This window comes from Clupea harengus, chromosome 14 (assembly GCF_900700415.2).
Source record: "Clupea harengus chromosome 14, Ch_v2.0.2, whole genome shotgun sequence".
In the NCBI taxonomy this organism is placed as follows: Eukaryota; Metazoa; Chordata; class Actinopteri; order Clupeiformes; family Clupeidae; genus Clupea; species Clupea harengus.
The window spans coordinates 8,013,533-8,028,265 of NC_045165.1; the positions used below are offsets into that span (position 1 = coordinate 8,013,533).

The window sequence follows — 14,733 nt, forward strand, 5'->3', positions numbered from 1 at the left end:
GTGCTGTCTGTTGGCTGAAACAGAAGTTTGTGGGCATTGTTGATGAGACTGCTGTTGGAAAAAAAAACCTGTTCTTATGGTGTGAGGCTTTGTTCCTGATGGACCGCAGTCTCCCTATAGGGGAGATTTTCAAAAAGGCCTGACCCGGGTGGGAGGGATCAGCCATAATCTTCCCTGATCACTTAAGGGGCCTGGACTCGTTTAGGTCCTGGAGCGATGGCAAATGCAGCCAATCATCCTCTCTCTGAATGATGTGCAGCAATCTGCTCTTGTCTTTGGCCATGGAGGCAGCGTAACCAGATGGTGATGGAGCAGGTTAGGATGGACTCAACCATGGCAGTGTAAAGTGCACCATCATGACATTTGGCAGGTTGAATATCTTCAGCAGTCTCAGGAAGTTCTATATACACTATACATACACAAACCAACACATACAGTACAAACAAAATGTATATACTCCAATTGCAGCTGGTGAACAATGAGTAAATTGTAACTTTTGCACTTCATATCAGTTAGCAAGATGGGGAAGGTGGCAGTGTCTGTATATCTATCTGCATTACATGTAATGTCATCCACATGGAAAAAGACACACATGTAATGCTGAAAGTTACAGAGACAAAAAACAAACAGGTTTCTTGATAACTTTGTTGACTACAAAGGCAAGTCAAGCATTACTATCTATATATTCCCTTAAAGTACCTGTTATTAGGATTTCATTTCACCCCCATATCACAATGTGTTATTTTCTCAGGCGCACAATTTATATGAATTGAATAGGCCCTTACTGTAAGCCTAGTGTATATGACTGGGCTGGGGCTTTCCATGTCCTTGTACCTACCAAGGCGATTCAGACAACATTTATATGCTTCCTTAAAATTCCTGTCATAAAGATTTAATTGCAAGTTAATTGCATCAGTAGGCCCTTATTGTCTGACAATTATATGCATATTCTATTGACTATCTTTCAACTCTCAGTCTCAGGCAGGTGGAAAGACTCAATTAGATGTTTAAACACCTTTTTTCTTGTAGATATATATTTTTTAGCTTTTCCCAGATTTTTTTCTCCATGTCCCTATTTAATGTAAAACAAATCAAAAGTTTCGACCTTTATTTTGAAAAATGTACGAATTACCATATTGAAATTGTCGTTATTGTCGCTGGCTACACGCTGCTCGTCTTTACATTGATGCACTCCGGACATATTTCAAAACAACCTGAAAAGGAAAACCTACGTTCGCGAGGTTCTTTGTTGGTGATTGTAGGGTAAGAGTGGCACATCTTATTCGACAAAATAAATTTGCTAACGTTAACGGCTAGAGCCAGCTAGCCATCGATCTACCAAACTAGCTAGCTGAAGTTAGCTAGCTCAAGGTCCACTCAAGACACGAAAGGCTAGCGAAACCTAGTGTCGAGTTGTCTGACGTTAGCTACCCAATTTCCATTGTGTGATGATGATCCACTTTCATATCGATTGCGGGTTTCATGCAGAGTTGTAAAACTAGAAATTCACAACATAACGTTCACTAGTGCATTAGCTACAGTCATTGTTAACTAGAGCCACTAAGCAAGCAAATTGTTTGTGTTTGGCCGCGTTAGCAAGGCGATTAATTGGCAATGGTGCTAGCGACGTATGTAAAGTTGAATGAGCCGACGTTAATGGTCTCTAGCATTTAGTCTGTGGAGTCACAGTGGGAATTTAACCTAGTTGATCGTATTGGTGGTTTGCTGAACGTCCAATTAACTGACTAGTTAACTTCTAGTTAACAACATGTGACTACGTGTTAGGTAGCGAGACCGCTAACATTATCTAGTTTCTGAATAAGCTCTCCGATAAATGTTAGCAATACATTTTGGGTCAGTGCGCTGATTGCATGAGATCAATTCGTATAGCCACTGCTCGCACAGTATAACATCATCTTCATTCTCTTGTGCCGTTATAGGCAGCTGCACTGATCCATATTAAAGTTAGGTTGATAGCCCGTCGAACGTCCTGGCTAGCTCGCTGACGTTACTCTTAACGGTAACTGTTTAAACAACGTTAACATAAGTTATTGGGTAAGTTACAGAATGAATAACGTTTACTTTGCCTTTTTTGTGTACGTTACGACACCATTAGCTTACCCCTAACGTCACAAGTTAATATTCTTGATTAACTTAAGGTGCCACACCCCCGGTAATTACCGATTGACCTGTTTATTTCATACATCAATCTCATTAAACTTCTATATCTCAAAGATAATGTTGTATCGTTGTCTTGAAATTTTAGTTGGTGTTGCGTGTATTATGTCGCACACACACATTTTATATTTCAACTGTATAACACATTCAAATGAAGACCAATACAATATTGACTTTGCCATTCTGCTTTTTTCAGAGGCGAAGTTTGTCTATGTGGGCCAGAATCTATGCAGTGCACCCATGGCTGACAATGTGAATGTTTGTGTGAACAATGAAGTGAGTAATTGCCATCTTTGATTCTACATTTCTCATACTGTCATCAAGCCTAATATGAGAAGCACGTGTTTATGTGATTTGTGATTATGGGCAAGGCTGAGGGTATAGTCCTTCAGTAACAGGAGTCAAAGTCCTTCCATGCAAGTAGGCTCTGTCTCGTTTAAACACGGACAAAGGGTAGGGTTTCTCACAAAATGTTTTCAATAAACTTAATCAATGTTTGAGTCATACATATCTGCCATTAACTGTAAACATATATATCATTTGTTTTCTCTCTTCTCACCTCACGCAGCTTTACTTTTGAGCATTGGTAGATCTTGGGCCACACCTGTTGGTTTCTTGCCAGCTCCACACGATCAGGTGTGTTAGGTGATGTAGGTATGTGGCAGCAGTGAGTGGAGCTGGCAGTGTCAGGCCCTGACTTGCCTGTTAGCAGAGGCTATTGAGATGCTGTGTTCCCTAGTGTTACGGATCTTTCAGCGTTCTCCATTGGATGATCTCTCCAAAGCATGGAGCCTCCTAGTAGTTTGGAGAATAGATACAGCGACGCCCTGTTTTATGACCGAGAGGAAGTGGAAATGTAATTGACAAAGAGAAAGAAATAGTGAGTTAGACAGAAAAACCACAAACTGTCTCTAAACAGCCCTAGAACCCTTCAATACGAGTCTTATGTTTTTATTGTTTCTTCTTTTCTTTCTATGCTCTCACATTCTTGTTCCGTGTCCTCTCGAACACTGCACTCTTTTATCCCTCTGTGTCGTTCTGTATATATCTATCTATTTATCTATCCATCCATCATCTCCTTCACAATTGATCCTCCCTTTCTACATATAATACAACAGGTAGACAGATCGCATGGGTCACTACGGCACCGCGATGCAGCGGCCTCCAGGTCTGGGGGGGGCGACGGTGGCAGTGGCACCAGAGGGGGGGCCGTGCTCAACGGGCAGCCGGCCGTGGCTCAGCGAGCAGTTCCAGCGCAAGTGCTCACCGACAGTGAGGATGAGGAGGACGAAGAGCTAACGCTCAAGTATGGAGCCAAGCACGTCATCATGCTCTTTGTGCCCGTCACGCTCTGCATGGTGGTTGTTGTGGCCACCATCAAGTCTGTCGGTTTCTACACGCAGAATGATGGACAGCAGCTGTGAGTGGAACTCCTGTGTATATATATACGTGTGTGTGTGTGTGTGTGTGTGAGAGAGAAAAACAATAGAATATTAATGTGCAATGAATTGTATTGCCTGCCTCAGGTTTAGATGACCTAGCACATCATAGTAATTGCATGGTCATGAGGCTGAGTTGTAAAAGTTTTGGTACATGGCTCAGGAGTAGTTGGTCAACGTATTGGTCATGCAGATATCCCATTTGGCCACTAGGTGGAGGTGTTAAAAAGCAAGAAAAGGAAACTAGTACATTCTTGTCAGACATCAGTTGAAGTTAGTTATTATGGAAGCGATTTGGCCACACTAAAGTTATGGGCTTTAGCTTTATCTGTCTTCCCCTGGATTGGTTTTTACTTTGAAATATGCCACTCATTCTCTATATATTGCATCTGATGTGGCCGCACATCTTGAAACATCCAGATCTGTTTGTTTATTGAGCTTGTGACCTTGTTAGGCGGGTGAGGAAGCATTAGCGTGTGGGTACCCATGGTTGAGTCTGTCGTTTGTATTTGTTTGCCCACAGGCTATACACTCCATTCCGAGAGGACACAGACACCGTGGGTCAGCGGGCTATCGCCTCTATCCTTAACGCAACCATCATGATCAGTGTCATTGTTGTCATGACGCTGGTTCTGGTGCTGCTCTACAAGTACCGCTGCTACAAGGTAGGACCAGCAGCCAGCCAGGCTATCTGGGGAAGGCAGTCACAGCAAAGTGGTCATTAAATGTGGCTTGGTGGTTTCACATTGGTTGCACCACCCTCTCATATGATTATGAAGGGTGTTCACAGCAAACGTATTTTTAACATAGGTTACATGCACATGCACACTGCTCTCATATAGTTTCCAAACGTATACATACACATCCATACACATGGACTCTAAAACAAATGAACGTGTCCTTTAATGTTTTCTATAGTCTTTTATTTTTCTATGTTCTTTTATAATGCACTTGACCTTTTTAATCTCTTGGCAAATCCTGCCTTGCCTTTTTCTCAGCTGGTTAGTGCAAGCCTCTTGCGATATGAAATTCCTGGATTCCATCCCAGACTGTAGACATGCTGATGCATTGTGAACTCCCTGTACTGTACACAACAGGGTAGCGCTGATGATGCTACCATGGTCATGTTTCTTCCCAGGTGATCCATGGGTGGCTGTTCATCTCCTCCCTGCTGCTGCTCTTCTTCTTCTCCTTCATCTACCTGGGGTGAGCTGTTCTCTGCTATCCTGCTTCTGTATACGTAATGCTTTACAACCCGACACCAGTGGGAATCTTATCTGGCCCTTTCTGTCCTCAACCCAGGGAAGTGTTCAAGACCTACAACGTGGCCATGGACTACATCACGCTGGCGCTGATCATCTGGAACTTTGGGGTGGTGGGCATGGTCTGCATCCACTGGAAGGGCCCTCTGCGTCTGCAGCAGGCCTACCTCATCATGATCAGTGCCCTCATGGCGCTCGTGTTCATCAAGTACCTGCCCGAGTGGACAGCCTGGCTCATCCTGGCTGTCATCTCTGTCTACGGTGGGTCTGGGCCACACCACACCACACCACACCACACCGCACCACACATGTAGGCATGTGTCAGAAGTTTCTCTTTTGGGTTGATTTGGGTAGCTTGATGTACACTGGCAATTACTGGGTGTTGAACAGCTGATTGACATCACAATTAAGGGCTTTGGGTAAGATGTATACAAACTTGGCCGGGTGTTCCAGGAGCCTCCTCCAGAGCCAGCTAAGAGGTTGGTAAGTCGGCCTCCCCGTGGAGAGCTGGTGCTTTCTGACCTGCTGAGCCTAGAGGTCAGAGGTCAGAGGGGGAGGGCTGTATAATGGCTCTGGTTGTTACGGGCTGCTGTCACTCAGCTCGGATGAGCTTGGAAGACAGTGTTTGTGCCTGACACTGTACTTCAAAGAGAAATCTGCTCTAAAGTAAACAAAAAGTTTGGCAATGTTTAACGTCTACTGACATGGTTGTTCCAGTTGTTCTATCCCTGGCAACCGCTTGAGATTATTCATTTTGAAAGTTCTAGAATCTCTAAATGCCCCGAGACCTCATCATCTTGATTTGCCAAATTAGGTGTGTTTGTATAAGATTTGAGCAAATGCTTCACTAACAAGTGTGTCCTCTTCAGAGTTTTCCGTTGTCAGTCTTTCTCGTGTGGCACATATGGTATGGTAGATGCTGCTGTTGGCTCACTCATAAACATTTCAGACAAACAGTGCAGAATCAGATCCAGTTTGAGCATAAACAGACGATGAAAGTGGGTGCATCAGATATATAGAAGGATCAGAAAACATGTTTCTGTCAGTGGGATAAGTCGGGCCGGATGCGTTTGGAACGGAAGGATCTGGGCACATAAACAGGAAGGACAGATTTTCAAAGAGGGAAACACTCTGGTTGTGAGAGAAACCTGAAACTGGGGAAAGATGTCTTGGGTCTCCACCAGATTTCCTGGAAGAAAACACAATGTGGGTCCTTTCAGATTTGGGCACTAAGTCAGTGTGCGGGCGGCATTGTGTGTTTGGTCACAGAAGAATGTGCTGGTGATATATTTAGATGACGTCTCCAAAGCGGAAAAGCGCAGCTGGGGGATGTCGATGGAAAACACTTGAGAGCGAGACAAAGCGTTGGTGTAGCTTTCATTCCCAGCCAATCTATTGTTTGGGTTCATTTGGAAGACTTGAAGGTGTTTTGTTGACGATTTTCTCTGTGGAATGGCTGAGGATCATTGAGTATTCGACGATCGTGACCAAAAACCAGTCTGAAGCATGTGATAACAAAAGTGTGCGTCTTTGAATCTTTATGATTTAAGATGTATGAACTCTGCTTCCCTATACCAGTGTAGTTTGACACAGATTTAATATTGTACTTGTTCATCTCATTTGAAGTTCTCTCTCTTCTCCTTCACAGATCTCTTGGCAGTGCTCTGTCCAAAAGGGCCTCTGCGGATTCTGGTCGAGACGGCACAGGAGAGGAACGAGGCCATCTTCCCAGCACTCATCTACTCCTGTAAGTCCCACATGCTGATTTGGTGTTCTTATCTTATCACCCCTCCTCCCTTCCTCCTTCTCCCTCAAGGACAGTTCCAACAGGGACTGTTTATCTTCGTGAGACCAGAATAGAATATGCTAAACTCACCTGCTGGCACACACGTTTACAGAGAATAGGTCACTTCTAACTGAAGCTGTTTTTGGATTTTGTGTGTGTGTGGTTGTAGTAAACCGTCCTGATTTAAACAGAAATTCTGAGTTGTAAATGTGTTTTTCTAACTTTTTTCTCTATTGTTTGTGGGTTTTCTGCCAGCGACCATGGTGTGGCTGGTGGGCATGGCTGACACTGCGGGGCCCAAGAATAATTCCACCACGCCCTCTCAGGCTGAGAGTCAGGGTGAGTTTGCTGACCAGCCAGCTGGGGTACAAACAAACAAACAAACACACACACACACGGTGAAAACGACGCACGAGAACATGCCACTGGTTCTCAGACGAGACTGACTGCAGCGTGTGAACTGTAGCACCTTGCTCCCACATACGGAGCAGAGTTCTGGCACCCCACGCGCTGCATCAGCACAGGCACCCAGCCAGAGCATGTGGGCAGAACGGAGCGAGTTGAAACTGCGCTCTGTATTTTGCTGTGTGTGTGTGTGTGTGTGTGTGTGTGTGTGTGTGTATGTGTGTGTTTCTAAACAGCTTTCTCACTCTAATGAACTTTGAGCTGCCTTTTCTTGCATGAAAGGTGCTATATAAAATAAAGTTTATTATTATTAATGGAAGTTGTTGATTTCTAGTGCTCACATGCGCCGCACCCAACACACACCAACACACACCAACATACCCCCCCCCCCCCCACATAAGTCCTTCTGTTGATTTTGTCTTCTTCCTCTTCTGCAACCCTGCACCTCCAGCAGTGCCAATGTCGCCAACCAGCCTGGGGGAGGATGACGGCGGCTTCACCAACACCTGGGTGGGGAACCAGGAGCAGCAGCTGGGCCCGCTCCAGTCCACGGATGATACACGCCGTGAGATCCAGGAGATGCCCCCAATACGGCCGCCTGTCGATGACGACGAGGAGAGTGAGTTTTGCGTGCCAAAAAAAATTGAGCCAAAACGATTGCTGGTCAGGCAAACCAAGGAGGGAGCTTTTTTTCTTCTGCGTTTGGCCTGTTTCCACACAGCCCACAAAGCTGAGTCGACAAAATGGCCTCGATGTGGAGTCATGCTAAGTTTGCCAAGGGTGTTTCTGCTTAGCTATGCACATTTTGCACAGAAAACATAATGGACAACATTGGGATAAGGCACTGCCAGACACCTATTAAGCTGGCTGATTTAATTCAGAGGGAATGTTGCACACGTAATCATTACCATAAAGGTACACGCGTATTATTTGCATTAACGCAGTGCTGTATGCAACGTTGTTATTGCAGGACTACATGAAAATGGGGCTATATGAACACCATGAAATGACCGTCGAAATCTCAGATAAAAGCGCATTTAAAAATCTTGCACAATTAATACGTTGTATTTGGAGGATTAACTCTCCGTTAACTGTGGATAAGCCCCACTGCTGAGTTTGAAGGGCTCTGCTTTCTGCCACATGTGTGAGTGCCATGGGACACGGTGACCAAAATGAGGCAGGCGCAGGGTGTAATCATGTCCTCACGTCTCTCATAGTCTGTCTGGAACCGTCTGTCTGTCATCTCCTCGGCCTCTCTGTCCCTCTGCCTTTCATCAGCCTCTGGTTTGGAGGTATTTTTATGGAAGCATTTTTCTTGCCCATTTTGTTTGTGGCGTGAGACTGTGCGTTTGGGTACATGCACGTGTCCGTGCGATGCCAGGCTAAGACACCGTGGCAACCAGGAAAGCTGTTAAGAAAAAAAAAAATAAAAAATGATTAGAGCATCATCGCCTGGGCAAATTACTGGCTTTTCATTTCTCTGCACTTTCATCTGAGATCACAGCCACTGCCTGGCCTCCACATTCAGCCCCTGTAAAGCACAGTACCCAGACGAAAGTTTGCTCAGTAATTAGGACAGACATGCCCTCCAGCTGTGGGGTTAACGAAGGGGTTTTCACTCTGTCTGTCTGTGTGTGTGTGTGTGTGTGCATATGCGTGTATTCATTTGTGTGTGATTTTGTTGTTTCCAGGGGGTGTGAAGCTTGGCCTTGGAGACTTCATCTTTTACAGCATGCTGGTGGGGAAGGCGTCGGCCGCAGCCAGTGGGGACTGGAACACCACTCTGGCCTGCTTTGTGGCCATCCTTATCGTAAGTGAACATCTCTGCACAAACCCCCAGCAGCCCTCGCTCCTGTGCCCACCTCACGTGCCCACCTCACATGCATATATGCCAGGGGTTTGCACAGAGGACTTGGGCATTCGAGTAATCAAATGGTTACCTCAATTCTTGAGTTTCTAGATTAACATCGAGTACATAGAACTGAAAATGGGTCCGTTTCTAAATATTGTTTATTGTTAGTATTGACCGTTTCTCATACTGCTTGGTTTGGAGACGAAGTTGATGCAGGTTTTGGAGCAGAGCAGAGAAGAAGAGTTGATGGGTGTAAAGTGTATGGCACTGGGGAAGTAAAGCGTTCCAGTTGCGAACTCGTCTTTCTCTGTTAAATGATTGCCTAGACCACTTAAAAAAACCTCCAGAGGATCCCAAGAGTACCTCTACGGTGCACACAGGATTCAGTTAGAGCCCTTGGTAAACAACATGAAGGATGCTGACGGCAGAAATCAATTGATTGGAAGTTCTTTGATAAAACAGACTTTTGTTGTGATAAAATAACCATGCAGCAATTGTGAGTTGTGGACAGATTTCTCAAGGATGGCTCAAACATCTAGACTAGGCTACTACACTAACTACACTCAAGGATGGCTCAGACATCTAGACTAGGCTACTACACTAACATGGCTAAACAAATGAATGTTGTTAAATAGGTACAAGCAAATATGGTTCATTTCAATTTTTAGTAGTTTAGGCTTACTAATGATTACAGGTTTCACCACATAAACAAAAAAAAACAGCCATTATATGTTAACACAATAACAACCCTTTTTGAAAAAACTTTTGTCGACAGAGTTTTTGGGCTACTGTAGAATGTAGTAATATATGCATCTCGTTGCCAAACCATATCTAAACCATTGTTCACAAAATAAATTAAACTTTGCATTTCTTTGTTTAGTGTCATAGTCTTTTTCTCTCTTTCTTCCCTCTTCACCCTCTTTGTTATGGTTCTCTTTTCCTCTGTAGCATGTTCACCCGTTCCTTTGTCTCCCTCCTCCCAGGGCCTGTGTCTGACCCTCCTGCTGCTGGCCATCTTTAAGAAGGCATTGCCCGCGCTCCCCATCTCCATAGCGTTTGGCCTGGTCTTCTACTTTGCCACAGACAACCTGGTACGCCCCTTCATGGACCAGCTGGCCTTGCACCAGTTCTATATATGACAGGACCTGGGAGTTGGCCTCACCACCATGCTCATGCCCACACACATACCACACACATACCACACACACACACACACACACACACACACACACACACACACACACACACACACACACACACACACACACACACACATACATACATACACACACACCATTCAGGGCCCCTTCCTGGCCCTCACCAGGGACTTTTGGGTAAAGGAGACTACCCATCCTTCCCTGCTGGATGTGTGACTAAACTGGACCTTTTTTCACCTTATATTTTTTTTGTAATGTTTTTGTTTGATTTATTATTATCATTTTTTTTAGACCTTGCTCTTGTGATTTGCGTTTATCACGCTCAGATCCTTGTGCAAACCCACCAGAGAGCTGAGTGCTTCTCTGGTCTTCCAGCGGCCTTCGCTGTGGTAGCAGGAACAATGCTCTAAGGCATTTCCTTTTTTTAAACGAAAAGCTTACCACTTAAAATGAGCATTACTGATGTGTGGTCCTTTAACATTTATCTCTGTAATTGTAATAACTGGATAATTATTATGCACCTTCGTGGAATATTCAATATTTGATTTGAATGCCAGTTTTTGCTTTTAACTGCCCTTGGAGTCAGTGCTTGCTGTGTTGCCCTGCACTGGTAAGAGATGCCATGGACCCTGCTGGTTGTTTCCCTGCACATTTATAGAAAGTGCTCTAAACCAAAGCCCTCTGAGAATTGTACATGGCTTTGCCAGCAAGTGGTTTTCCTGAATGGGACAGATGTTATTTTGAATGTGAAGGGATACGGGAGGACTGCCACAGACATCAGATGTGGTGTAATGGGTACTTTTCTAAGCCTCCTGACACCTCCATCGACTCGGCATCGCATGGTGATCACTGATTCATTGTGGTCCGGTGCTGAGCACACACAGCTGATTCTAGCCAGTGTTGTGCTTTTGAGAAATCATGTGGAGGCTACAGTATGGAATGTACCGTACACAGAGTCCTTCCAGAGTGACCAAATTTAACTGCCCATGACCGAGAGAGAGTGAAACTGCACCAAAGTTTTTTTTTTTTGTTTTTTTTTTGATTATGTAATGGTAACGTGTTTTTTTTTGTTTTTTGTGTGTGCGTGCCTGTGTTATTGTCTCTTTTTGTTTAGATGTATGTTTTGTTTGCTGGTACAGCAATACTCTTGGTGACAGATTCTACTTCTCTTAGTACAAATGGGCATCAAAATGAATTCATGTAATTATTTTAGGGAATTTTGTAAAAGTGAAGATGAAAAGGCAAACACTGTTTTTTTTTAATTTTTTTTTTTATTATTGGTTTGTATCATTTTCAGGAGGTTGTGGAATAAATGAGATGTGACTGAGCAGTACTTCACTGTTCAGTCAGAATCTGCTCCTTGTCTCCCAGTCCACTGTTTTCACCCATTCGACCAGCAGCACTCTGGCCTGATTCCTCATTGATGGTTTCTTTCAAGCTCCACGTTGTGGCTGTCAGTGCAATACATTACACTGTACCTATACTGTGCCTACACCCACTTCTACTACATGGTTGTGTTCATTAGAATGTATATAATCCACCGGTCAGGTGGCATGAGAACAGTGATTTCTTAGACCTCATATTAACCCAGGGCACTTTTTTTCTTTGTATGGTCAGTGATTCTCTATACTATATTATATTATGCACATTATGACAAATGGATATTCTCTGAATACTATTCACATCTGAAAGGTCCTTGTGTAAAATGTGTATAAATGCATAGGATGCACAATTCTTCACAGTTGCGGGTGACAAGGTCCCACTGTCTGCATTCCCTTGTGCATGTCTCATGACGCTCCGCCTGGTTTTGATGCGACAGTCATCTCGGTAGTGGGAAACGTGGGAATTCCGTGGAATATTGGTCCTCCTCTGGCATTCCATGTTCTTCGCTTTGCCAAATGGCTGGCTGAGTGGGACTGGCACACTGCCCAGAACTCAGGAGGCATTAACCGTTGCCATGGGGACTGCCTGGCCTACCGGGCCCGGATGGTGAGACTATTGTGATTTGTCCATCATGCCTCCATTCACGCTGGGGTTGTGTGCTCACTATCCCATTCATTTCCACTTCATCAGCCTTACTGGAACTGGAAGTTAGTGGCATATGCCATCTGTAAGTCACATGTATAATGACATTTAAATGTTTTAGGTTGACTTATTTTTTCACTTAGGGCAATTGTGCGGTTGGATAATGAGGTCACGTAGCTTTTAAATACACTTAATGCGCTAATTATGTAATGCTGTTCTTGCTCAACCTGGTTTCGTGCAATTTGTCAGTTCCATTCATTCAGATCTTTGCAGGTGTAATCCGTTTCTCTTGACTATGAGGAGGTGTAATCCCTCATTCTCACAACCTCTCTAGGTGAGCCAAGGCTACTCAGACGCTCCGAGCCACGCTCCATACGCAGCAGTGCCCAGGATAGCCTGCACTAAGGAGATTACTCAGAATAAACGGTTGGTTGTAGGTGGAATGAGTGGGGGCCTATCACATGTCGGCATGCAGGGAACCATGGGATTAGACTCCCAAGTAATTGAATGGAACACCCGGAGTTGACCGGATAGCCAGACACGGAGTGAGTCTGTTTATTTGTTTCTGCCTGCTTGTCTGACCACCAGTGCTAGTACTCTCCCTCGCCACTGCCAGCAGCCGCCGCTTCACCGCAAAAGACCCGCCGTCACCGCACCGCAGACATGTCCAAGGAAAAGTTGGAGGGCCTGGTGAAGCGCATGGAGGCCACCCTGACTGAGATGGAGCAGCTGAAGCTGCACTGCAGTCAGCAGAGCGAGGAGCTGAGCCAGCTGGTGGTGGAGCTCCGCAGGGAGAACCTGGAGCTGGCCCAGAAGTACGAGCAGCTAGCCGTGGACATGAAGGAGGCCAAGGAGATCATAGTGCAGCTGCAGGAGACCAAGATTGCCTTTGACTCGAAGGACAGACAAGCTCAGAAGCTGAGCAGGCAGCTCTGAGGCTCCGGAAGAGAAGAGGAGCTGATGCCGCTGTGGAGATGGAGGTTGCAAGAGAAGATCCAAATGAACAAATAGGACACTTGATATCACCAGAAATGAACAAATAGGACACTTGATATCAACAGAAATGAACAAAAAGGACACTTGATATCACCAGAAATGAGCATATAGGATACTTGATATCACCAGAAATAAGGGAATGAGGTTTTAAGAAAGCATGAAAAAGCCTGAGGAGAGAGGTAAAAAAAAAAGGTTTCGGTCGACTGGTTTGACGCAGACAAGCTGGGTGGTATAGCGGCGTGGAAGGGTTGTCTTTATAATGTATGTATATATATCTTCTGTGTTTTACATATATGACCGAGGAGGAGACCAGTGTAAAGTGAAAGCGCTCCAGAGTTAAAATTTAAATGCAGTCATTCAGTTTTTCTTTTTAAAGCTTTGGTAAACTGTAATGAGTGAGGAACCAAATTGGAGGTTTACTCCTTCACAGGCGGATGTGGGAAATGTGGTTTATAGCTGGATAGGGGCCCCTGAAAGGTCCCGATGTACAGTATGTCATGAATAGATGTGCAGAATGCAAGAGGAGCCACCAGGAGAAATACTGGATTACAAGGATTACTACTCTCACTGGATTACCAACATCTGTAGGTCTATGTTGCCTTTGCAATGGTGACTTTACTGATGAGCTCTCACAAAAGGAGGGGCTCAATATTGTTGACTGATGTCATCACTGTATGATGACTATGAATTAAGAGCCCAGTTTACATATGAAGACATCCTCACAAATCATCTCGGTATCTTCCCACTACTCCACAATGGTTCAGAAGAGATGACCTCTGCTCAACTCCATTATTTGTGAATGATTCGATTTGTGTCTGTTATCACATAGTAAGACTGTACTCTGTCTGTTACCTCTCGCCACACCTGTATAGAAGAACAATGCAGTATGAACGTGAGAATATCCTGACAGTTTATCTTCCTCTTCACATTCTCGTAGACGATTAAAAAAAAAAGCTTAAAATGGCTCAACTGGAGTAAACATACCCTTTCTAAGAACTCAAGTAGTGGGAGGGGTTATTGGTTGTCCAGTGGTCAACTTAAGTTGTGACAAAACCTCATCCTGTTTTCTTTCTTCTCACCAATGTCATGCTCGCAGGAACCACTGAGATCAACATGAACGTAGGGGAACACAGATGGAAGTGGCAGCGGCCCCCTGATATTACCTCACCAGATTAAACAGCAATGTGCTTTTACAGTAGCCAAAATGGCAAGTTCATATAGCCAAAAGAAAATGCTGCATTCATTCAAACATACACATCGACTATAAATGCGTTACATAATTGCAGTTTGGGTTTTTCTTCCAAAAGAGGAGCTTTTGGTTGGGACCATTCTGTTCCCTCAAACCCCACCTCTTCTGAGAGGGAAGGAAAATCGGTTTGGGAAAAATATAGTTGTGTTTCCTTAATATAGTAGCCACTGTGGCTCTTGAGGTTTCTCTTCTAAAAACAAAAAACGACATATGTGTGTGTAGTTGTGTTCTGTGATTTCTTTTGTGTGTGTTTCAAGTAATGACCAACTGCAGTATTCAGACATTAAAATCGACCGTTTTTACAACTGTCATTGCTGGGATCTAATAAACGTATCTGTTGTTCTAGGCGTAGGTGTGGAAAGCAAACTTTAATTTTCCAGCTGT

General features: G+C 44.3%; 1 protein-coding gene across 4 annotated transcripts; it reads left to right on the top strand.

The window, feature by feature from the left end:
* Positions 1-292: 292 nt before the first annotated feature.
* Positions 293-14,696, top strand: psen1 (presenilin 1). Of its 4 annotated transcripts, none has more exons than XM_031579954.2 (11): positions 293-315; positions 2,375-2,454; positions 3,297-3,598; positions 4,141-4,282; positions 4,756-4,823; positions 4,920-5,140; positions 6,528-6,626; positions 6,921-7,004; positions 7,522-7,689; positions 8,762-8,880; positions 9,906-14,696. In XM_031579954.2, exons 2-11 carry the CDS (start codon positions 2,419-2,421, stop codon positions 10,059-10,061), a joined length of 1,395 nt encoding a protein of 464 aa, XP_031435814.1. In that variant the 5' UTR covers positions 293-315; positions 2,375-2,418; the 3' UTR covers positions 10,062-14,696. The 4 variants fall into 4 exon arrangements, with proteins under 4 accessions (XP_031435814.1, XP_031435815.1, XP_031435812.1 ...); XM_031579955.2 differs by lacking the exon at positions 293-315 and adding an exon at positions 1,133-1,263 and having other exon boundaries at positions 7,525-7,689; XM_031579952.2 differs by lacking the exon at positions 293-315 and adding an exon at positions 1,135-1,263.
* The last annotated feature ends 37 nt before the right edge of the window (positions 14,697-14,733 follow it).